This window comes from Schistosoma haematobium, chromosome 4 (assembly GCF_000699445.3).
Source record: "Schistosoma haematobium chromosome 4, whole genome shotgun sequence".
Lineage (NCBI taxonomy): Eukaryota > Metazoa > Platyhelminthes > Trematoda > Strigeidida > Schistosomatidae > Schistosoma > Schistosoma haematobium.
The window spans coordinates 31,767,528-31,793,589 of NC_067199.1; the positions used below are offsets into that span (position 1 = coordinate 31,767,528).

Below are 26,062 nucleotides of genomic sequence, written 5' to 3' on the forward strand. Positions count from 1 at the left end.
TTTACAAGAGGCATGCTAGTTCGTAGGACCAAACCGTGACATGATACGTGATTTACTGTTATAAATATTGACGCATAATAACATACATTTGTTATAGAAAAAATGAAAACAAACATTAATGGATAAAAACGTGAATAACGGTAGTAAGGGTGTTATCATCAAATTTATTAGGTTCAGAGTATATACCTACCTTATGACTGTGAGAAAATGAATACTCTGTGCTCTCGACATTCTCATTCGGTATGGCAAATCCGTGCTTCTACATTACACTTGTAGCCGCACCGAAATAACAAGAAGCGAGATCAGAGGAACCGGTCGGTTTATACAAGCTCATGACAGTGATATTGGATACTGGATTTTCTGGTAAGAATAGAAGAGTTCAAAGGAAGGGATCGTGTAGGCCTAATTGAGAAATATAGACGTATACTACTTCCAAGAGCGTTTAATAGCATTGCTCCTGCTAAAGAAGCGATAACTGAGTACCTCTTAACACGATGAACCAAAGACACAAGAAAGTAGACGATGATGGTGTTCTTAATTATATGAAGAGTTACAAAACTAGTGTAGCAATAAATAAATTCAAAAGAAATATTTAAGTTATCGATATTGATGCTGAAGTCATTGGTGCTACCGGATGGCACTTGGTTACACATCCGTACCAGATCACCCTTGAATATGCCATGATACTAAACCCTCACAACAACTAGCCAGATTAGATCAAACGCTTCTCAACATATTGAATACCTTGCAAATATACCTTCGAACTCTTTCATTCCTAACTTCTACCATGACTAAAATGAGGTTCTTTCGATTATGAGGATGTTACAGGCTGAAGCGTTGTCGAATCCTAAATGTCCGTGGCATCTCTGTTGGATATCTTGTGTAAGAAGAGTGCCTTACAGTTGGCCGCAGCTTGATTTTGTGTACCCACTCGTGATCTTGTGTGGATGGGTGACTGAAAGCCTTTAGCTAGGATGTATCCAGTGAAACTAATGAGGTCAGTATCAATGTTGAGGACACACAGAACAGTTTATTTCGAGGATTTATTTACCTCTGCATAGTCATATGCTCCTAACATACATAAGAAGATAAGCTCTAATAAATGATCTCAATTAATCACTAAGTATTAGCTGTGTAATTAATCATACTCATAGACAATCGCCTCGATGGAAGCTAGGTAACACTCATACCTTCAATGATAACAAGAAAATGTGGAGACGCGATATGAACTCCATCTACTGTAAAGAGTCCTCTGTGGTTGTATCTAAATGCATGTGCAAAATGTAGGCTTATTTTTCCACATCGAATGCTGTTCTTGTTTTCTCAGTACTAAGAATGCATCCATGACCGGTTTTCGACAACTGTTGTTTTTGCCTTTACCATAGTTTTATAGGAAGGTAAACCGATAACATTCAAGGGTAACAACACGACACTTTGAAATAAGTAAGCGTTCGCTTTATTTCGTTATGAGCACTTGTAAGCACATAGAGCAACTTCCCCAAAATATGAGCATTTACTCTGATTAATAACTAAATATAACTGCAGAGGTTCGTTGGTTGTGAAACAAAATAATTTTCAATACTTTCAATTGGTAGTTAAACAATGAAAGCTTATTCACGAGTATGATAAACGAAGGTACCACATCAGTTTACGAATTCCGTGGAAATATTACCTTGTATGCGTTAGTTACTTTATTTTGACAGCGTATTTGGGTAACTGCTGTTAAGATTTGCAGTGCAAAATAATTCAAACCCTCATCAAGGTTACGAAGGGTATAAGGCACTGCGTTCCCATCGTTTTTAGAGCACCGCTACGAAAACCTTAAAAAATTACGTATGGTTAGTATATTCATTCATAAATAATTCATTGGATGAATAAACAGGCACGTGCACATTACCTCGCAGTAGTCAAGGCACTACCGCGCGAATTCAACAGATACGTAACATCTAGCATGTTTACTTATGATGTTTCAGAACCCTACAAAACACCTAGACGATTTATCATTAAACGTGGAGACCTAACCGATCGACAAAGGTTAGGCCAACTCCTTAATAACATCGACATGCAACACGGTCCTGCGACAGACATGTTGCAAAGAAGGAGAGAGTTTATCCGTCAAAGAATTTTCGATGATGGCCTATTCAAGCAACTTTTCTTATTCAAACTTCCTCAACAGGTGCAAGCTGCGCTTGTCTCGTTTCACAACAACGCCTTAGACGAGCTGGCTGCATCTGTCAACCGCATTTTAGAAATCACGAAATCTTCTAATGCCGAGGTTTTTCAGTCAAAGAAAAGCCTCAAACGACCCAGAATGACATAACAGAGTTATGTCATACACCTACGCGTTATCTTAAATTTCGTAACGACCGCAAATGGTCACACACCCCGCGAAGAGGCACTTCACGTAGGCAATCTGTCTCTAGACCACGGGAGACGGATAACCTCGCCTGGTACTGGTATCATAAACAGTATGGAAAGTCCCCCAGAAATTCCAGAAAACCCCGCGATTTTCCCAGCTCAAAATCGTGCGACACGAAGAACAATTCGGGAAACTTCTAAGCCGGCAACCGTAGCCGGCGAACATAGCTGTCTGTCATGCGTCACAGACGTGACAACGAGAGTTCGCTACCTCATCGATACTGGCGCAGACGTCAGCGTTCTTCTGACGAATCCTAAGAGCCGGCTTCACGAATTCGTTTTAAACATACAGGCGCAAACGGAAAGCCTATCGCTACACATGGATCTTTGTTGTTGCAGATGTTTCTATGCCAATCATTGGTATAGACCTCATACAACACTTCAATCTAATCATCGATACGCGCGAACGGAGGTTAGTAGATGGGAACACTAATTTATTTGTTTGTGCAACTTCTTTTTCCGGTTGCAGATTATCTCCAGTCACAATTAGGGCACACGATAGACCCATCCTATCAACCACCACTCGATAAGTATTCTGGGATATACCAAACGCAAGCGAAATTGCCGTGTGTAACCAGAAGCGTTACATATCACATGACGAGTACAGGACCACCTGTGTTCTCTAAAGCACGCCGACCGGCCTCCCAAAAGCTTAGGTTAGCCAAAAACGAATTCGTTCACACGATAGACGTAGGAATCGTACGACCGTCAAACAGCCCACGGGCATCTCTGTTTCACATGTTCCCTTGAAGGACAACAACGATTGGCGTCCAACTGGTGAATATCGGCGACCGAATGCGAAAACTATTCCCGATCGTTACCCGTTGCCTCACATTCACGATTTGACAGCTACCTTGAAAGGTACAACTGTCTTTTCGTATTTAGAAGGAAATCCTATCCACGTCGATTTTCCTTCTGTACAATCGGACGACACGGCTCCTACACTTAGAATACCTCAACCTACAGCCAACACACACGATGATACTTCGGCAGTATCACAAAATAAACTTAAACCAAGGCTTTCTGGAAGAGGAGTAAGATTTCTTGAACATTTGGACGATTATTGCACGTAAGATACTAGTTGACATTTTATATAATCTCGAATTTTCTTTGTATTATACGTAATATAAAAAAACCAATTTTAATATGCTTATATATTTTTATTTCTATTTAAAAAAATCAAACCAAAAAGCCATACTAAAAAACACTTTTTTAGCGCTATTACGTGCGCATGAGTTTATTTTCCTTTTTTCGCCTGCTTTGTGTTTTTACGCGCGTACGAGTGTATTTCTACATGCACTTACATACTTTTTTCTTTTCCAGGACGGCTGGAAAAGACGATAAAAAGGACGATGAAGTTTAAGAGGAACCAAAATTTGCATTGTACTTTTTCGTTTTTTACTATATTGTTCTTCATGCTCCCTTATAGTAAGGACAGATGACCAGACGCTGCTAAACCCAGCAAGCTATCATAAGAGTGTTTACCAACGACAATCTCGTTGGGTTTAAACTTCTAGCTGTCCACGCCTTAAGGTCTTCACTACACCACTAGGAGGGAGAGTGATCTGTAGTGGTAAACAAATCCCGAAAATAAATAGCTCTGTAAGTTTTCGAAATTGGATGCTGGTCACATTAATTTTAATGGACTCACCTAGCTGAAGGCGCTCGATCATGCATCCGCACCAGATCACGAGTGGGAACGCCGTGCTCAACAACCCCTGCAATCGCTTGCCAGACTAGATCAGACGATCCTCGATAAATTGATAGTCTATCAAATATATCTCCGAGCTTCCTCATTTCTGTCTTTTGATTTCACTTGGTGGGTACGACTCATGCTGTGTTACTGGTTAAAACGTTGTCAAACCCCGAATACCCGTGGCATCTCCACTATATAGCAAGTGGAACCATTAAACGTTGTCATGAATGGGCGAAAGAACTGCTCACGGATGAAAAATTATGAGTCTCAACCCACTTTACAATACATGTAACTTGTACTCAAGATACAGCTCTGCTTACCTACCACGTCATCGTGAATTGGTACAAATGCTTGATCTTGTGACTTCGACTAGGCCTGTGCACAATGAAACTAATTTTGTAAATATCAGTGTCGATAAGTCACGAAACTACTCGGTTTGGAAACTTGTTCGAACCTTCACAATTTTTCACATGAATAATTGCTACTGAGATGCCATATCTTTAAAATACGTATAATAATTACCCATCTCAGCTGAACTATAGGTGTTAAGTTGCTTCAATAGAGTTGAATATTACCCAAACCTCGAATAACGGAGATAGTAATGTAAAGAATTTAAGTGCTCATGCTAGTTTGTCATACGGGTATTGGATATTGAAGATGTCTCCGACCTTCGTAACAGCACTAAGGTTCGACCTTCAGTTTGCTACCAACCTTCATCAGTGGACGATACCCTTGAAGCGTTGCCTAAGGTTACTCGATCTCGGTTTTATGGGTTTGGTGTTATTAGGAAATGTACTGTAGAAGTATGCGCCCTGTGAGTCTTTCTGTACACAGAAGTGGCAACGTAGTTGGTATGGGGTTATTAAGATCTAAAGGGATGGTTATACTGGCTGGTAACTCTCACCCTGAGTTAGTTAAGGCTGTTTGTCACCATCTTGACGTTCGTCCTGGGAACTGTTCAGTATTTTTCCGATCAAGTCGCGAGACGGATGTTGAGATTAAAGAAACTGTCAGGGGTAATGTTCTTTTTTTGTTCTCCCTAGTACTTAGGCCGAGATGTCTATATTATACAATCAGGAACTAAGGATGTCAACAATGACATTATGGAGCTATTGATTATTGCTCATGCATGCAGATCAGCTTGCGCTCGTAAAGTCATTGCAGTAGTACCGTACTTACCTTACTCAACACAGAGCAAAAGAAGAAAGCGTGGCCCTATCACCAGTAAACTTGTAGCTAAAATGCTCTGCGCTTCAGGAATCAACCATTTGATCACTTTGGACCTTCATTCAAAAGAGATCCAGGTAAAAGCTTGACTGATCATTGGATTTTACAGTTTTGAAATAGTGTTTCAGGTTTCAAGAGTATGTCAGTGTTGGTGTTATCATTTATTAGAATGGTGTACTAGGTGTTTTATTAATAGGTAGGTTTTGATGGAATTTCGTGCTCTAAGCTGGATGGTTCGGTCGTGGAGCTTCCGTCATTCTTCTGAATGACATCATCAGCACAAGCTTCCATCAAAATCACCCACTTGAGCTACAAATCCCCACCATCTTAATAGGCAAGTTTTCCTCCGACCACAATCGACTACGGTTACTGAGTCATTGGGATATGGTTATTTTGGAATTTACCTCCAACCTAACTATTTTTCAAATAAGTGGCCTAGCTGTCAGGTACTCCAGGAGTGTCCACGCAATAAAGGATTAATGGATTACTTCAAAATATCCAACTGATTTAGGCATATCTAACAAGCAAACTTGTATCCATACCGACGTTAAAGCTTATTTTTAGTGTCCGACAAACATCATAATTACCTTTTAAATCTCAATATACAGTGTAAGAAGTATCCATATAAAAAGTTTGACACCACAGGTGATCCCTTCTTAACGTATAGAGAACAGGCTAAGCCATCATGAGGTGTAATCCTGTTCCTCGTAATACTAAGAATTCCTGGACAACATACAGGCTCCATTTAACTATCAAAAAGATTGAAGTTCGGTTGGAACTTTTCATGATACTTCTAGTTTTAGATTATATAGTTGAACTTACAATTTATTAACAATTGGTTTTCATTTTTTTGTTGTAAATGTTATAAATAAGAGTGCAAGTGTTTTTAATAAGTGGATGAGACCAGCACTCCTATTACTTTATGGTTTATTAAAGACTTACACTCAATATCTCTGTGAATTTGAGTGATGCCACATAGTCCTTATTTTGAGTCAATTCGTAGCTATTTTTACTACTGCCTGTCACTAATTACCCACAATGTTATCTCTTTGTTTACTATCCTCAGGGGTTTTTCGATGTTCCGATTGACAATTTACGTGCTTCTCCGTTTTTGACAAAGTACATTGAAACATACATAACTGATTATCGAAACGCAGTTATTGTTGCTCGAAATCCCGGAGTAGTACCTCGAGCTAGCAGTTATGCTGAACGTTTGAGGTTACCATTAGTTGTTATTCATGGCGAAGAAAGAGATGAAAGTGACAATACTGACGGTCGCAATTCCCCACCTTTGGATCAAAGTATTGTGGAAAAAAGGTTTGTTATGCAAGCGTTTGCTTCTTCATTGCAATATTTGTAATTATGCCGAAATATTCAGAAAATCTACTGATTATTTATTCTTTATACGATACATGTTCCTTTGTCTTTTTGTAAAGTGGAGATTGAAATAAAACTATGGTGTTATGCAATGAATATATAAAGGCAAATGAACCTCATATTTACAGTTAAGTGAATTCAAATAATTTCGGAGCATTTACGTATTTTCATTACTGGCATAAAATTGGTTTCCTTTTTTAAGAAACCTATGTGAACACCTTAGGATAGTCACAAAAATATGGTTTCACTAGGGCAGAAAATGTGTGATTACTAACCAGTTCATCATAATAGTTATCAAATGTAACTAATGAGAGATCCACAGACAATGCGACAGACTTGTGCACTATATAAGTCCGTAGTGCGAACTCAGCTGCGGTCCGAGTTCTATTGTAACGTGAACTATCTCTACTCCTTGTAGACTGGTTTTAGTTGGTTTCTGGTCTTTTTTGGATAGCATTTTCAAATTAAACAGGTGTAGACAGTTCTAAGTGGCTGAAAAGATACCTTGATTTCAATTTCTATATCATAAAATTTACTGATAGGGTAGCTGCAAACATGAGTTTTATTCATGTTTAGTAAGAAGTTTTACTCAGGAACTTACTCTGGTTGACCCACGGGTTTAAAGGAAAGCAATCGAGTGATCAACTCTGCTAAAGATTGACTTTTGGAAGTTCTATCATCTCTAATGGGACTGTTAATCCACAAGATATCAAAGTGAATGCACAATTGGTTTGGCACTGGTCAACCCGAAGTTCTGGTGTATTATTTTGATGCCTATTATGTGTTGAATATGTAGCTCATTTATTTTCTGTATCCTGTCTTACACTTGTAATACGTGATGAAACGAACCATTTAGATTAAATCCGTTGGTTGAATGTCTCCCAAAATAATAACCCCAGCTGTAAATAAGTATGAAGTAGATTTTGAGTTGCCAAAATATACATCTAAGCTTCAGGCTTTTTTTCCAATTATCCAATCCCAAACTGAAATCCTTTTCAGCCGTATTACTTATAACACAAGAATGATTATCATATTAAGGTCCTGCAAGATCGATTTCACAAAACGAAGTGACTGTAGAATGATAAAAGTGAAATCACACGATAATCTGAATACACAAAATAAAGGATACATTTCGCATTTAACACTGAATAAATTTAGTTTTTATCATCTGTAGATGTACACAAATTGGCCTTGAACTTTTACCTATGATGATACCTAAAGCTAAACTACCTTTAACCTTGGTTGGAGATGTGAATTCAAGAATCGCTATTATAATTGACGACATTATAGATGATGTATCAAAGTTTGTTACTGCTGCTGAGCTACTGCATGAACGAGGTGCATATAAAGTAAGTTTTTATTACAGTTTACCAATGTATATTAAAGGCTAAAACCTTACAGTTATGGCGGCTATTAGTTATTCTCACTAAAAGTAATTTTATAAGCTAATTTTATAGAATTGCTAGGCATAATATGTTTTAATTTTCAAGTAGGGATTACAATTTTTAGTCTTTTAAGTGTTCTTAATTTCATTCACAAAGGAAAATTTAAACGTTAGCGAACTTTAATAACTATCACAAGATATATTTGTTAGCTTGTATTTTGACGAAACGAGTTTTAGATAAGTTAGGACTTTTGGGATTATTCAGATTGCTGTTATCCATATTTTCACTGTGGGTTTATTAAATGACTGAACTACTATGTTTATATTACCTTTTTATGGGATTTCTTCGAATGTATCAACTGTTGTTACACGTTTTGTTATTCCTTGACTTATCAGACGTTTATTCCATCCTCTGACACTTATGAGATGTTTATATGTAAACAATGACTTCTTAATTGAGGTGCTTTCCGGTCTGATAATCATGTACGTGAACTAATTAGTGTTTGAGATAAATATATTGGGTGCTTGAAACATAAATAAAAGCTTGTCTGTTTTTTTATTAGACTCAGGACGAGTGTGTATTGATGGGCCAATAGGAGTTAATATTACCTCGACCTCAACTCAACATTAATCGTACCAGCCTAAGCGTTTCACTGATCAAAGCCTAGGAAGCTAAATTATAGATGAAGTAGTACACGTACATTAAAGAAATTCACCAGGATCCCGTTAATCGAGTCTTTTCAAGATGTCGACTAAATTTTTTCATATAAGTGTTCGTCATATTTCTAATATAGTAATGGAGTATTGCTAACTACATAACTACATGGAGTCAACTTATCCCCCTTTTATGTGTGACATTGTACAATAAAAAAATGTTTCACCACACAATAATTCTAACAAGCATACTTATATACAACGTAACTTACTTTTCTTGATCAGACCAGTTCTAGATTACTCTTAACAAAACGACGGTTTATCAGGCATTTAAATTTCGACTTTTGGTGTTTATTGGTTAGATCAATCATTCTGTCAGAATCAACGTAGGATCGAACACAAATGTACCTAAGGCCAAGTTACCATTCTACATCAGCACGACGAGATGAAATAAACAAGATTAATACCAATGGTGTAGAAATAATTGTATTCTCAGCGGTAGTTCGAAAAGAGTGAAAAGATGCTTATGAGGAAGCACTTGGATTCTAGATCTAATGGAAGAGTGGATGTATCGGTTGTACTGTTATCGACTCCAAACAATGTCACTCAGGATTTCAAACTGTTTGTCTCTGTTATCGCAAAAACCTTCAACTAGGTGGGTTGGATCTTAAAATATATAGCTCAGACTAATACTTATTTCATGGAATTACGCTTATTCGTATATGGTCTATTGTACCTCGAGGTAGGCGATAGCTTTGCATATGCAAAACATATTCCAACTACCCCAGTTAATGAGGATTCACAACCCTATGTTTAGCCTCAGTATTGCTTAATCGCTCTAACCACTATACTGGAGCAAAAGTCCGAAAATGCCTGTGACAAAAAATCACTATATAGATGTCGTCTTTCATGTGCCATGCTTTACCTCCATCAAACAATACAAAGCGGACTCCTGCACATTATATTCAAGTAACAAATTAATTTCACAGCAGTTATCAGAAAACAAATTGGTAATTTTTTGGCATTATGGACAGGTCATACTTGTTTTTGATCTGGCACTTTTGGTAGATCGGTTGATAAAATTGTTAGCATTCATCGACCTAGATGATCCGTATGTAATACGTATGCCCAACCACTACCTATCCTCTTGAGCTATCCTGGTTCTCTAGATGCTAAAAATCAGTCGAAACTCTGGGTGAAATAACTGTCTTCTCCATTTATTTCATGAAATTGCGAAGGTTCTTGACAAATTAGACTGAGGAATTTATGAACAAGGCCCTCTCTTGTTTTTCCTCCTCTGTGTAGTTCAACTGGAGAATGTTTATTTTCTAAAATTATTTTATTGTCATTTGTAGATATTTGTTATTGCAACTCATGGTCTGCTCAGTTTAGATGCACCACGTCTATTGGAAGAAAGTCGTATAGATGAAGTAGTTGTAACTAACACAGTACCACATGAAGTACAAAAAATGCAGTGTCACAAAATTCGTACCGTTGATATAAGTCCATTATTGGCAGAAGCTATCAGACGTATTTATAATGATGAATCTATGTCTTATCTTTTTATGAATGTACCTAAAGACGATTAAATCTCTTCTTTTCATATTTGTTGTGAAAAAGACAATCTTAAATTATTTATCATTTAAATACTAATTAGTTTAAGTTGTAAAATAATAGAATTAATACCCTAATTCATTTACTTATAGTCGTATTTACAATCAATTCTTTCCTGCCATTAATTAAATAATTCCTGTACTCTTAGTCAAGTTTTCGTTTTCCTCACATGAAAGTTGTACACATTTAGCACACGTTATGGTGAGTACTGGTGATCTAGCTCAACACTAAAATTGTACTGGTTGTGTTGTTTCACAAAAGCTTTTTCTCTCAATCCTAACGTGATAGTTCGCTTATGCTGTCCTATGAATAAAGTTGGCATTCTAAACATCGTGTTTTTTCTTGGTTATATTTTATGTGCAACAACTACTTCTGACTCGCTAATAAGTTGTTATCAAGAAGTGGAGTTATTGTTGTGCTATAGAAGAATATGTAAGACATCTATTCTATTTGGTTTTCTCTGCTTGGTCACTTGTTGATTGAGGACTGGGGAAGTGGTTAGATAAGCAGCTGATGATATATGTTAATGTATCAAGTTGCTACCTTCATGGCCAACCAGGCACCTAGTCGAATACTTTCATCAAGCAGACTGTTTTGATTTAATGCAAATCTATGCTTTTGATGTATACACCAATAGGTGTTGAGGTTAGTTGCTATCATGGTCAGTGGCAAATTGACGGATGACTGGACTTTCAATGGTGCTTAGACAATTAAGTGTCAATAGACACCCGTTTACTCACAATTGATTGATCACTGGGTGGTGATCAATGTCATGTGTGTCAAGTCCTTCTTAGTGCAGATCGAATGCTATCCACCATGTTGCAATGTGTCCACCAGTCTAGGTGACTCGACACTGCGTGCACTATGTTGAGATTAGATGGTGGTTTGAGGTAGTCGACAGGAAACCCTGCATACTGGTTTTGTGCTACTAACTACAATTTAGAACTAAAATGCAATTAAATGTATAACTTTAATCCATCTGGTTACATGACGAATACAGATTTTCTCAAATTTATATAACCTTTAATTTCCTTATTGGTAAGCAGGACACTAATAATTTCATCGTATTCAGCCTGGTTGTAGATCCTATGAACACAAATAAATTACAAAAGACTTATCTTTTGTAAAACATAACATCGAACAAATTCGGCATTTACATCAAAGTATGAATGATTGAAGAATTGTTACGAAATCTGATATGTAGCGGAAGTGCATCAGTGTTCCATGAAAACTAATGGTTGAGCTTTAACTGAGTCATTAATTAATTTTTGGATTGTATGATCTTAAATTCGGTGATTACTGGGTACTTTTCCAAGTATCAGATGGCTGTTTTCAATTGCATAGAGGTCTTGGGAATCAAATGTTTTGTTCCGATTGTCTCTGATTATGAAACTAAGTTAGAATGCAAGAGGCTTAAATGAATAACGATAAATATATTAGTTTATTATTCATATTATTATTACTTTCTCTATTGTTTATTATTAAAATGATTAGAAAAAATATATTTGAGAAAATTAAGCCTAGAAATCGACACATAAAAAAGTGCAATTCATATCGATCAAGGTTATTAGGTTTTGAATTAAATCTACAGAACATTTTCTTTGCATTACCATAGAATATGTACAAGTTTTGTTTCATTTGAATCACGGCAGGCAAATTAACAGAAATGATCTTAACCTATTTTAGGGAAATCGAAAAACAGTAGACTACCAACTGATTAGTTGAAAAAATACATTATTGTATTCCATCTCAGTATGTGAAAGGTATCATGACTAGTGTAATATCTGACAGTCCTAGGTTCTTTTATTCACTATGCGACCATGAGTATACGTTGATGAGACGTTTTAATTCTGGTCTTTATTAGTTTACGAGCAAGCATTGGCCAACAATAAAAAGTTACTAGGGAGATATGATATTCTTTACAATATGTTTTGTAAATGAATATGTTTAATGTAATCATTGCGTGTTACCTCTTGAAAAAATTATTTATGAAGGATGAATCTATGTAAATCGACTGTTGTCGAGTTTAGGACTGCAAATATTTACACCTGTTACCCCTGATGGGGGAGCACAGGCTGCCCGTCGCACGAACGCTTAGCCTCTAAACATTCGTGTTTAATTATTGACTACAAATTTATTAGTTATCGAGGCAATTTGTTCCATATTGGATTCATCATCTGTCCAACAACTCATTTAAATCATATTTCCACGGTCATTATTTGCTTTGTTCCTTTTTCAAGTTAAACGAAAATCTTAATTGGAACAATTGTCACTGAAAATGTTAGCATCAACTCTGAATTTGTCTATCAAAAACAATATTAAGTATATACAATTAATTCTTCAATGAGTAGTCGCCGATATTTATTATTTTATTTGAACACATATATATTGGTACAGAAGTGCGCCAAATATATATACGCCACACAATTTCAGTTCATTAATTGCGTGTGGGCTGCGATACTGCCCGGGTGCCCAGACCGAAGCAGGTCGCCGATATAATGTCTGTCTGTTCCTTTTTAGTGGTAGTCGAACTTTATCGTTAAGGTTGCAACTTGATCGGTAAATACACAGTTATCAATTAGTTGTAAATATCTCAGCCCTACAAAAGGTTAGTTGTGACTCGAATAGCTCACTGATAACAGACTGTGAGGTTCGTTGACACGAGATCGATTCCGCTAAGGACACCAACTCCCTCTAGATTACAGGTATGCCTTGCTGATGAGTCCCGAATAGAACGAAACTTATGTCTAGGCTTCCTGTTGACTGCGTCCAACCACCTAACATCTCAATAATGCAAAATCCACGAGGTATATTTATTTTTGCTAATTTTTCTGTTAACTACCACTCCGCTTAATCGTTTACTAATCATCAGTGTAAAGTGGAAAACCCAAGCCCTCATAATCAACAGTACCCGTTGAATATATTAATAGTTATGATGATTTAGTAGCCTGGTGAGTGAAATCTGGGCATTTAAATGGGCTAGGTACTGAATTAGAGTTGGATTGTGAATAACAATATTAGGATTCAGGTACGTCTAGCTGGAGAAAATCACAACTATGTGACACGTGGATCCCACTATTAGTCACCGTTCAAAATATAATTACGTAAATTCGGTTCATCTTTTAATAACACTCATAAGCTAATACAGACTGATCAATTCGACTTTAAATATTCACAAAATAGGACTACATAGCTTTATAGTTATTTTGTTATTGTATAGTTATTAATTTTATTTATTCGGATTCGACTTTCAAATAGCTAAAGGTTAGATCATTAGAATTGATCACTTAAGTATTAATCTATTTTAAGAATGAACATAAAACTTACAAACTAAACAAAATCAATTTCACAAATAATTGCTCTACCTACTAAAGATCAGTTAACATTAGATATTTGAATAATATTTCAATACATTAATACAACTTGGTAAGTAACTAGTATAAATTGTTACCAATCTGTATAACAGGAAGAAATTAGATAATAATAAGAATTAATTAAATAAAATGAATCTATTACAAATTTTTGTGTAGTTGTTGTTTCAATTCATTAAACAAAAGAAATGATACGATTTGTTTTAGAGAATTTAAGTGAACACAGAAAAATATGATAAAAGCATATGATAATTCTATTGTACCTATGATCTGTTAGTTGAAAAATGTTCAAATCTTATTTAATATATTTTATTCTATAAACCTTATTTGTGTGTATTTCGATAAAACACGATAATGTGACAAATAATATTGACCTTAGTATTGTTTGTCCGTTTTAATTAATATTATGGATTGTTTTAGAATAGTAGTTGATCCGTTTTAATCATTTATATTATGATTCGAGTAATATTTAATTGTAGCCTAATGTTTTTGTAAAGGTGTTACTTTGCATAACAAAAAAACTTGCATAAATTGATCCTAGAACCTTAATAAACAAGAGAATCTAACTAGTAATTAAACAAATAGTTATTTCACATAAACTACAATAGCACACATGAATGTTTAAAAAGTGTGCTCCGCTATAATTAGACAATATTCTCACAACTGTGATCTTTCATTGTGAACTAAAGTGAATTTTAACGTCTATGGAGTTTCGTGGTTTCAGACAGTAGATTTGTATTTTTATCATTTGAACTTACATATTGGATTGTTCATTTACTAAGCATCATCGTACACTTCACCCTGTTTTCATCTTGAAACTATAGTAAAATGAAAGAGTTAGGCTTTAAGCACAATTAGAAATTCATTTCTCGATATAAAATTTTTTTTCTCTTAAGGCTAATTTTTGCTACAGACTGGAGATCTGATGAAGAACAGCTGGCTGTATACAACTAAACTATCTTTGTTTAAAATTCCCTGACAGAGTTTACACGTAACCTATACGAAATTTAAACTAGGATTTTCTTGTCATCCAACTATTACGACAACCTAACACCACGGAGTTTAAATCTACTGCCCCAAATCTCTAAATTTAGTTAATTCAGGACATAGCCAGAGATATCGTACTCCTATAGATGACAACTATCTAACTGTTGACTGAGTTGATTCCATGTGTTATTGGCTTCCCCTTGAAACTTAAGAAAAGTCCTATCGAAACTCATCACTAACGAACAAACGATTATTGTCCAGTCAGAAGAATTAGAGGTGTGAACCAATTTGAAAGTAGTTCTCGTTAGTGAAACCGTCACAAACCAAGGAGCTTTAGTCAGTTACTTTATTTTAGTTCGGTGCTGATTTATCTACGGGCTTAAGTTGAAACTACTGAACCGCCGAATTCCACGTGACTTGATATTTTGTGGTTGAATCGCGTATGAAATGGTTAGTGCTTATTGATGAGTAATCAGAAATTCTGACTTAAAACCACACTGTTACTCCATATTTTTTCAAAGGTTCTTCTGCAGACATCAGTCCGTAATCATAACTATCTTCCGGTTGAATAAATCTAAACAAACCATACAACCAAGCTCTCTAGTTATATTTAGTCCCGAAGATTCATTTTACAGTCAAAAATTTGTTTAGTAGAATATTGTTCCAAGGTTATTACAATTTAGACTAACTATTTAAGCAATAGTCACTCAATTATAAAGCAATTCCTATTACTTTGCAAGTATGAAATAATAATCAACTTTGTTAGATTTTAGACTGATTTTCTCAGAGGTAATAAGTGAGGCCATGTATGCTTGACTATTATCAAAGTCAGAGTCGGCTAGTCAGATTACGACCATAATGGGATTGACCAATAATTGAATTCGATATATGATCAACAAAATAGATTTGATAGTATGAAATATCGATATTTTAAAATGGTCAGTTAAATCATTCAAGTAAACAACAAAGAAGTTCACCTAACGGAGAAAATATTTTTCTAACCAGTGTTATGAAAAATGAGAGTGAATGAGCATGGAATATTTCGTAACCCTTATATATATATACTAGTAAGTAATCAAGTATTAATCTTTTATACGACTGTGAGCAATTTCTCTGTCAAAAACTGAATCGACAACGTTTATTACCTATGCTCGCTGGTGAGAGCTCAAGTCTTACCAGAAACCTCAGTTCTTTCAAAGTCACAGGCGCTTACTAGCTCCAACTAGAGCATAACTTGGTCGTAAAGTTTCTATCGATCTCCTTACAACTGTCTTACATTGAAATATAGACTTAAAAATATGTATAATGTTGAACTAAGATGAGTTTGGAGAGTGTTTTTCTATTTCCCTCAGTTGCATTAAGTACATTAGAAGATAACTTCCAAAATATCATTTTTCATTATGGTCAGTTTACTGGATGTTTATGATGTTCAACATTGACATTTAGATCATCAACCCTACTATTTAACATTCTTATGAAAATGGCTGATGACTTATATTAGGCTTTATCAATAGTAATAGGATTCATTTAAATATGAACCTACTGAAATTTAACTACATCTCAAACTACGCCCTAACTTGGAATTTTCAAGGTAAAAGGGAAATAGACAAACCAAAGAACACACTATCTTTGGGATTGGAGGGAGACATCAGGAGGATTTATAACACTTAAGAACAACTGGAAAGAAGAACCCAGTATAGAGTTGGTTGAAAATCGCTGATCGATGGGTAATATGAGTAAGTAAGTACTTCAAAATCGTACAGTTCGACTCTAATGTGTTGTTACGGTCAGATATAGATCGAACATTATTGGTGGGATTCAGTCAATCACAAGGAGTATAGAACAATGATTTAGATACTGTTTGTGGCTGATCTCAATGAAACAAACTTTTACTCGAAACACTTACTACTTGTCACTTAGTTAGTAGTCACATGGTTTTTCGAAAAAACTAATTATTTAAAATAATTATTCAAATGAAATGTTAGCCTTTCTCAGATTAATACAATAAATACCTTGAATTTATAATTAATTGCAAAAATTAGGTGATCAATCACATATGAATATGTTTTTCAACGAAATAAATACGAGTGTAAATCTTGAAAAAATATGACGTTTTTAGTAATAATGAAAAAATGGGTTCATATTAGTTTATTAAAATCATTCAAATGACGGATTAAAAATTAGAAGACTCTTCAGTTTATGATTAAAAAAGCCAGTGTAAAAATTTATACATATGTATTAATACTAGAGCTTGTCGAGTTTATTTAACTTCTTGGTTTAGGGCATGGACTATTCCTAGTTAGACAATCATTGAGAATCAAGAAGCAGTAAACACCTGCTTCATTCTGGTGTGAGGTTACGCTTGTACTAGTAATCTGACCAAAATTACTTATTGATTTCAACTGTTTATCAATAATGAAAGTCTGCTTTATTCTGAGAGGCTTAGTGGTAATATACAATCTGAAATGAATAAATAACACGGGGAAAACTGCTATCTCTCCCTACATCTTAGAAGCGGATCATTAAGGTTCTATATACTTTATTATTGCCACCTTTATTAACACCTCATTGTGCATATTAAGAAAATAACAGAAATTAATCACTTAAATTTGAATATCGATACTTATCTGCACTTATGTAGATACTTATATACGTTTTCCATCCTTGAAAAAAATTCTGTAAGCAATTCTAAAACAATTCTCAACAATGATTAACAGTACTGATCGTTCCATAAGATGAAGCTATTACGTAACTGTATGAGAGAATAACACTCTTTCAAGTTCTAAAAATATACATGATCTTAATAAAAAAAATTTTTAATTATATCAGTTTAGGTGTTGTGGAGATTGTTAAGTTTTTGATTGAAATCATTAGTCAATTGAAGCTAGACCACCATGGAAAACCTGGGAACACTAGACGGCCGTCTCTTCCTAGTATGAGACTCCTCAGCAGTGCGCATCCACGATCCCGCACTCCGCGACATTCGAACCCAGGATCTATCAGTCTTGCGCCAAGCGCTTAGCCAACTAGACCACTGAGCTGGCATCCAATGGTGTTAATGTCTAACCTCAACCAATCCACGAAATTGCGCGACCGTCTTCCATTGTACTGAGGTAGACACCTGTTTCTATCTTTTTCTCCGATATTTGCTACTTTGAAACTTTAACTTATTAGAAGAGTTTCATTTTCTTATTCCCAACTATTAAATGCCATTTTAATACAATAAAATAGCCTAAAATGAAATAAATGAATATTAGCTAATATTTGGATAACAGAGAGTGAGTCGAAAACTACAAACTGTTGTTTAACTACAATTCATTTATACAGATAAAAATGAAATTTTCACAATTTATTATTATTGTCATTATGATTATCTACTGCTACTTAATATTACATAAACAGTGTTGTTAATTAAATAGTCAGAAAGATAGTTTATCGTATTTTTAGGGTAGATGGAAATATAATTTAAGTGAAATAAAAAAAAATAAACTCTAGGTCAAATTACAGTCTGTAATTTTAATATATTGAAATCATAAACTGTAATGTGAAAATCATTTCGATTCTGTTTTAATTATTAGACAAAATTTACAAATTACTTCATAATTTATAATTTTTAAAAAAATAACCAACAACTTGAATTCCGTTGGTTACTCTTGATAAATTGATTTCAAATAATTACAGGATTAAGTGAGATATTAAATTAGTTAGTTAGATAAATGATAATGCAGTTTCAGGAGTGTACGCCCCCCTTGAAAGCGCATACTGTTTCTATCTGAAGAATATCTTCATATATTCAGACTACTTTAGTTAGAGTAACCAGAAATTATTCCAAGTCAACGGCTTTCTTACATCTTACAAATAAATATCATGTTATATTCAAACTGTGATTAAGTAGTGACTACTTTGAGTCTAAAAATCAAATTTAATCATACCTTTTCTACACCTCGAATAAAATTATGTTCTAGCAGGATTAATGGTCAATGATTCGCAACTTGCAACCTGGGACAGATATGTATCAGTTCATGCTGTCATGTTACATCAGCATAGTGAGATGTAAGAGTATTAGAGGTAGTAACAGTAACACAAATAATTAGCCATAAACAGTATGATTTAAGAATAAAGGAATTAATGGAATGGAAAATTAGTGAATGATTTTAAAACTAAGGATCGGAGGGAGGACAAGAAGTGTATTCATCTTCTCTATTGTAACCGATTCTGAGCCATTCCATCCCTCCCTAACACTGACTGCAATTATTGCGAAAACCTCAGCCAAATTATCTGCACCTACTCACATGCCACAGTTCGACAATAAGTGACCTATTGGACTGACTGGTATTTGTTCCGAAACCCTCAGATTGCTTCTAAAATACTCCTACACCTACCTACCAATATCACCAATACCGTATTTTTCCTTTTCTTTAAGGGTTAATTTATACATTATGGAGTCCTGTTTAACAAAAAGAGAAATATTTCCATTTGTTTGAATTATTTTCTTAGAAATTTGGTAATTTTAAAATTAATTAGTTAACGTTAGTACTCGACCTAATGAACATAAAAAACATTATGAATTTTTACTTGGTTATTTACTCTCTGAAGAAGTGACTTACACAGAGTCACAAAACATCAGAAAATTCAATTTTTCTACTCATTGGAATATTACAAATATATATTAATTTATTTATAACAATCTATTCAATGCTCAATTTATTCGAAATTATCAAATCAAACCTTGGTAATGATACCTACATTATGAATTCTGTTCATATACAGATATTATTGTAGGTATTGGCAGCTCATTCATGCTATTTCACAAATTTACTCCTTTTAAAGAAGGAAATAGTCATATTGTGGTGTGGGTTACTTATATCCATATAAGTAGTATATAACGGTGGTTAGGCATAGAATATATTTTAGTAAAAGATCGATAAGGAAAAAACGGAAACACAACGCAATTGGTATGAAAATGCATGAACAATGAAGTCTGAGACAATAGACTGGTATTTGCAAAAGGAACAGTCAAGTTTGAAACGATGGATTTATATTTTGCAAATTAAGTATTTACTACTATGTGGTTCTCAGATTTTAGTGAGATGCTCTGTAATTTCGTGTCAAATACATCCAGTTGTCCCCACTCGTGTTCTTATTCATTACAATATGCCAAAAAGGGAAGATGATATTTTCTATTTCAATTCATGTAGATGCTTATTTTTATTGTAATTTCTATGTAAAACAAAATGTTCTTGTTTAATATTCAATGTTCATATATCTTTTTCTATTTGTTACTTAGACAAGAAATCATTTGTACAAAATTTAAATAAACCATGTATTATTGGGAATGGATGGTTGTAGGAGGAAGAGAAACATAAGTTGAATTTATTTATTTGAAACTTTCATTATTTGATGTAGGGTGGGGGTGATAAATAAAGAGAACAATCTTAACATAAAATTCAATACACACGCCTACATTAAAATTGAATTTATTTTTTTGTGTCTATATAATACATGTGTTAATTATAGTTGTTTCGGTCGTTTTAGCGAGTCAGCTTACCTGTTTATTACCATAAGATGGTGTATAATAGAGATAGAAAAGAAATACTCTTTTTTATATCTCTGTTGGATGAGGAAACGTTTTTTGCTAAAAAAATAAACGCTAAATATCAATATTGGTATTCTGATATTAATAGGGATCATGAATGCAGATTAATAAAAAAATTGTTTAAATAGATAAATGTGACTATAAATACTTAATTTTAAAAAACTACCTTTTCAATTGCAAATGAATAATTTATAAGAACAACACGTACAGAAACAACATTATCAGTATAAGGGTTGTGAAGATCAAGATTTTAATTGAGATCACGAACTGATTGATGTTGGACCACCATTGAAAACCTGGAAGCACTGGACGCCCGTTTCGTCCTATCGTGGGACTCCCCAGCAGTGCGCCCCCCACAATCCCGCTCCAATGGTGATAATGATCTCAATTAGAAACAACGTTGTTTTCAATCAGATTTTTATTATGCTTTGCTGTAATATAGTGTTTTTATGTGCTCTAATGAAAAATATTAAACTAATTATTATAACGCTCGGTTTTCCAGGTCTACACGAATGGGACGTTAATTTGCCTAAGACGAATATCTACACTAGATTCCCTCCCAGTGTCTATTATATGGAACTTCAACATAACTCTGATCAAGAACAAGTGATTAGCCTGATTAGAACGTAAATATATTTCCACATGAAAACCAGCAACAGCCATAGAAATAATAAGGGTAAGAGAATATCTAACTAATCTAGTACCTGTCAGACTATCTACTAGTCTGACTAAGCAAACGACCAATCATTATCATCCGCGCCCACACATTACTAATCAAGGCAGTTTGTGAGTCAATGATAAAGATGGAAAAGGATTACGTAACTAAACTGCTAAATTTCGATATTGATGATAAAGGTGTTTCCGGTTAGCCTACGGTAATATGTATTGACGAACGATGGAGGGACGCAGACAAAAAGAACCTCTGCCACACAACAACGCTTCAACATTAATAACCCACACTGTAATAGAAAAGGCAGGGCTTTTATGATAATTTTATATTCTATACAGAAATTAGATTTGAAAGGAAATAAATTTTTTTATAAATACATGTGATAATCCTGAGATACATAACAAAGTTGGCAGTATAAAAATGATAGCAATCGGTCAGGTTATAGCAAATGTTACTACTGAACTATGGATTATGCAAAAGTCATCGAGAATTTCCCTTAAAAGAAGAATTAAGAAGTAATGATCACATTGTTTTTTGTGTACTTTAATATTATTTTTTTCTTTGTTACGGCTTACCTTTAACGTGTCTCGTTTTCCTTTTAATTCTCATATAAAAATGTCCTAACAAGTATGTGTGATCAGATTGTTCGAAATGTATTGCGCAAATATATCACATAATCCTGATAATCTTCGTCTTCTCATTGCATTATCGTAATGATAAAAACCCAAATAGCCTGATCTCTTCTTAGCATAAATGCAATCAATAAAAAGCACAAATGTATAGTAGGAAGACAAGTGTACTAGAAGTGAATGAATATTTAACCCAGACAGTTCTAAATGACTGTTCCATCATAGTTTTGAGCTACTTAACCATAAGTACTTATGATCTTACATAGGATGGAATTCAAAAGCCTTTTGTTATGGTAACAGTCGTATACTGACTAATGAATGTCTTAGAAAATATTTCCTAATGCTCTAGAAAGAAACCACAAACACAGCGAAGAATGAAAAAAATGTTATTGGCTGATAGCACAAAATAACAATCATGATGTATGGAAAATTAACTTTGAGAACTTTTATGTCTTTGGACTGTCTACCCACTTTTAATGCTGAGGATACTTATCTAATTCAGATTAAGATCTTGGCGAGATACGCTGATCGACCTAACCTTGAGGTGAGCACGCATGAGTTCGAAGTGGTGTATAGAGAAGAAAACTATTCTATCACCTGATTGGCTGACAAGCACGCGAATGAGAGAAGACATGACAACTGGAACACTACTCGATCTGTTCCCGATATCCTGATTTTCTGATTTCGGATTAGTGTAAAAAGGTACATAAATAAATCGGTGACTGACCCGACCACAACGCGCAATAATTAGGAAAAATACAATTATGTCCAAAGCCGGAAACTATCGTAGAAAATAGGGTGCAAGATATTATGTTTAAATTACAATAGCTTCGGAACAGAAAAGAGTATGGCAATGAATGATACATCAAACGAAAGCTTATGTTTTGTAGAATAGATTAGGGACAAAAATAAATGTTAGTGCTCTACAAGCTTTGCATAAAATGAAGTAACGTCTCGAAAAATAGCTTTCGTAGTTTGTCAGGGCTTCTTGTTTCCCTGTTCATATCAAGTACATAAACTTTTAGTTTCTCACTCATTAGTTTACGTGATATAACCCAAATAGCAAATCTTAAATGTTTCTAGTTCAATTATATATGAGATGACTCTTCAATACTGTGATTGTAATTTTTTTCCCCTTACAATCTAGTAAAAATTGATTGGTTTTTTTCTAATATTAATAAAGTTCTATCAATGTAATTAATCATTGTTTTGATCAGTTCCAATGATTTATGATTGGCTATGACATTTTCAAAATGAACATTCAATAAGAATTTTTTTCTTCTTCTGTATTTCAATATTATAAGCAAAATTGTAATTTATTTCAGTCACTCACATGATATCATCTACGTTTCATGAAAATAAATGTATATAATTTAGTAAAATTCCCTAAATCTAAATCATAAAATGGGACATAAATATTAGACAGATCATATAATGAATGAATAAGTTTCAAAATGATGTTGATTGTTACTAGCATTTTGAATATACATAAATGACAGTCAAAATTTAAACGGTAGTTGTATTTAGGTTGACATAATGTTAATATGCATATATGCTCTGTTTTATGTGAATTTTTCTCAGTATTGTAACCTGTATTGTATTAGTTATTAGTGAATTTTTCAGCCTTTAGTTTGTCATTTGATTATAGTCTAATAAATTTAAATTATGAATTTATTCATTAACTGTAGTGGAGAAGTGTTTTACATCCGGCACGGTTAAACTCCACTGGTTATGGCTTCTCACGAGAACTCCCGAATTGGTACCTTGTGGTTGGTCACTACTGAGCACATGGTCATTATTAGTATGGAGTATTTGTGGGAACTGTAGAAATACCATAATTTAAACCACGAACTGACCCTAGTTGGACCATTATTAAAAACCTGGAATCATAAGATGACCGTTTCGTCCTGGTGTGAACTCGTCATCAGTGTGTATCCACGACCTCGGATCCGAGAATCGAACCTAACCTAGCACGTTCAGTCTCACACACAAACGTTCAACCTTTAAGTGAAATAATTGGCATCGAATGGTAATAATTTCCAACTTCAGCTAATCCGCGATATTGTGCAACTCTCATCCGTCCAGCGTTTATGAGCAAGACTGGAGGTCACTGGTTCGATTCTCAGATGCAGAGTTAGAGGTGCGCATTACTAAGGAATGCCATGTTAGGACGAAACAGTCGTACAGTGCTTTCAGGTTTTCAGCTCTGGTCTAACAAAGATCAGTTAAAGATTAAAATTTCAGAAATGCTACAGTCTCCACAAGCCCCCCATACTAATGTTTGGTATTATGTTTAATTATTCTCTAAACCAACTTATGAGCTTTAATCTCGGATGAAGAAAGAATGTCGAAGAAATATTAATTATGTTAGGTCATTAAACTTGGTCTAGTATACTACCAATTTTTCTCAGCTTATCGCATTGATTTACGTGCTTTGCATTAAATTGTGCACAGTTCATCCCTTATATTAACTAGGCCCATAATCCGAAATAGTTAAAGGTAATATGATAATGTTGTTTTAGCTTGACAACAAGATAGTAAACTAAAAATCATATTCTAACGACTTGCAAAACAAGTTTTGACAATAAAACAAACAGATGGTGTTTAAACAAACTCCAAAATGTTTCTCCTTATAACATTTTACACATTCAAATGACAACCATTATCTCCTAGAAAGTATTTCATAGATAAGAATAATTCTTGGTTCATTACGTAGTTTTTTTTCAAAGGATGTGCCACTGTCCATCTTTGCATATAATGCTTGTGAATTAAGGCTATATCGGGGTAATACGCACAGTATGCATATATGCCATCTAGATATTTCAACAAGTTATCTATTTTTGTTTGTTTTAATATATCATTATGTTTATTAATCGCATAACCTATTCTGCTGCGTTTCTGAAAAGTGTACAACCTTTCGTTGTCAAAGTTACAAAAAACTCAATAAGAGACAATGTGGTTGCTCGCAATATACAGCGAAAAGAATGCACATTATTCAGATGTTCATTTACTGAACTGCTAACATCTAACTGGCGATCACTCAATATTTATTACCAGGACCGACCAAGAAGAAAGAAACGGAAACTTGTTGAAATACTTTGTGCTGAGAATTCTATATTGAATAAAGCTGATAATAATAATAATAATGTCAATGAGAGAATGATCAATTACAGTCCTAAACATCAATGGGAAGATTCAAACAAACAATGCTAAGTGAAATAAATGAATAAGTTCTGTGAAATTCGCAAAATGTTTAGTCATATTCACTAACTGTATAGTTTACCAGAATAAGTGAATGTATGTCTACTGAATATGTGAACTTCATTGATCATAACTTTTACGTGTTAATGTTGAACCAAATTTCATGAATCAATTCTATTCTTTGTACCATGACCAATAATAAGTGTTTTTCTTACAAAGCTACAGAGCTTGTGTAATAAAATTTCATAATAAGATAATTTGTAATCAGTGATAAAAGGTCAATAAATAAAATCATTAAGTTGATTACGTAATCTGAAGAAAATGTTCATTGATCCTAGCTGTCAAATAATACATTATCATTCTCAAGACCGACTTGAGTTTTGTCACTTAAATTCATCGTAAAACAATACAACAATCCTGCATGCATACATTTACAAGGCTTTTCTCTTTAAATAGGGCTTGTCTCAACACTTACAAGTTAATATTTTAGCCATAAACAGATTTCTTATAAATTTCTTCCATTCTAATTCATATAGTAAATCGAGATAGATCATCAGTGGTTATATGTAACGCAGGTAACAATCAAATCAATTGATACCGGTTTGTAACATCATACACTGATTTTCTGTTTTATCTATAACATACAATTCATTCGACTACTTTTGACTTACAACTAATTAATCCTATCCTCATTTTGATTAGTAAAATATCTAAACAACTTAAGTTTAATCTTAATATCAAAATTAAAGTTGTACACAGTTTAGAAATCTCAGAGTAAAGTAATTAGTCAATGGATATATTTAAGTTATTCTGATGAATTTAGGATTTATTTTCAAATGGATTCAATAAGGAAATTGATAAGTACTAAATAAAATAAATGCTTGGGATTGTTTATGTTATTATTATGCTTTGATTCCTTTAAAATAAACAGTAATGTAACATATGACTTATGAATGATTAATTATATATAGGTAGGTATATAAATTTGTTTACCAAAACTAATGACTTAACACTATTCGTTAACTAAAGATGGTACTCTATAAAAATAGAACAGAAAATTGTTTATTTTAGCATTGTAGAGAAAAAAACAACAACGAAAGAATACTACTTCAAACGATATCATATTGATGTATAGAATGTAAACAGTTTCATTTTTATTATTAAAATTAACCAAGAGAAGAAACGTTAAATTTTGCTAATAAATCGAAGAATAATTAATACTGAATCGTGATTAATTA

At 34.0% G+C, this 26,062-nt stretch overlaps 1 protein-coding gene across 2 annotated transcripts; it reads left to right on the top strand.

The window, feature by feature from the left end:
• Positions 1 to 4,719: 4,719 nt before the first annotated feature.
• On the top strand, positions 4,720 to 22,409 carry PRPSAP2_1 (Phosphoribosyl pyrophosphate synthase-associated protein 2). 2 transcript variants are annotated; one of them, XM_051216206.1, is made up of 5 exons: positions 4,720 to 5,130; positions 5,165 to 5,418; positions 6,408 to 6,658; positions 7,893 to 8,067; positions 10,112 to 13,553. In XM_051216206.1, exons 1-5 carry the CDS (start codon positions 4,905 to 4,907, stop codon positions 10,343 to 10,345), a joined length of 1,140 nt encoding a protein of 379 aa, XP_051066772.1. In that variant the 5' UTR covers positions 4,720 to 4,904; the 3' UTR covers positions 10,346 to 13,553. The 2 variants fall into 2 exon arrangements, with proteins under 2 accessions (XP_051066772.1, XP_051066773.1); XM_051216207.1 differs by lacking the exon at positions 10,112 to 13,553 and adding an exon at positions 20,827 to 22,409 and having other exon boundaries at positions 4,720 to 5,418.
• Positions 22,410 to 26,062: the final 3,653 nt, after the last annotated feature.

Coding starts and splice junctions, on each gene's coding strand:
- PRPSAP2_1 (XM_051216206.1), top strand. CDS start 4,905: ATGTACTGTAGAAGTATGCGCCCTGTGAGTCTTTCTGTACACAGAAGT. Junction 5,131..5,164: donor GATTAAAGAAACTGTCAGGG/GTAATGTTCTTT, acceptor CCTAGTACTTAG/GCCGAGATGTCTATATTATA. Junction 8,068..10,111: donor ATGAACGAGGTGCATATAAA/GTAAGTTTTTAT, acceptor TGTCATTTGTAG/ATATTTGTTATTGCAACTCA.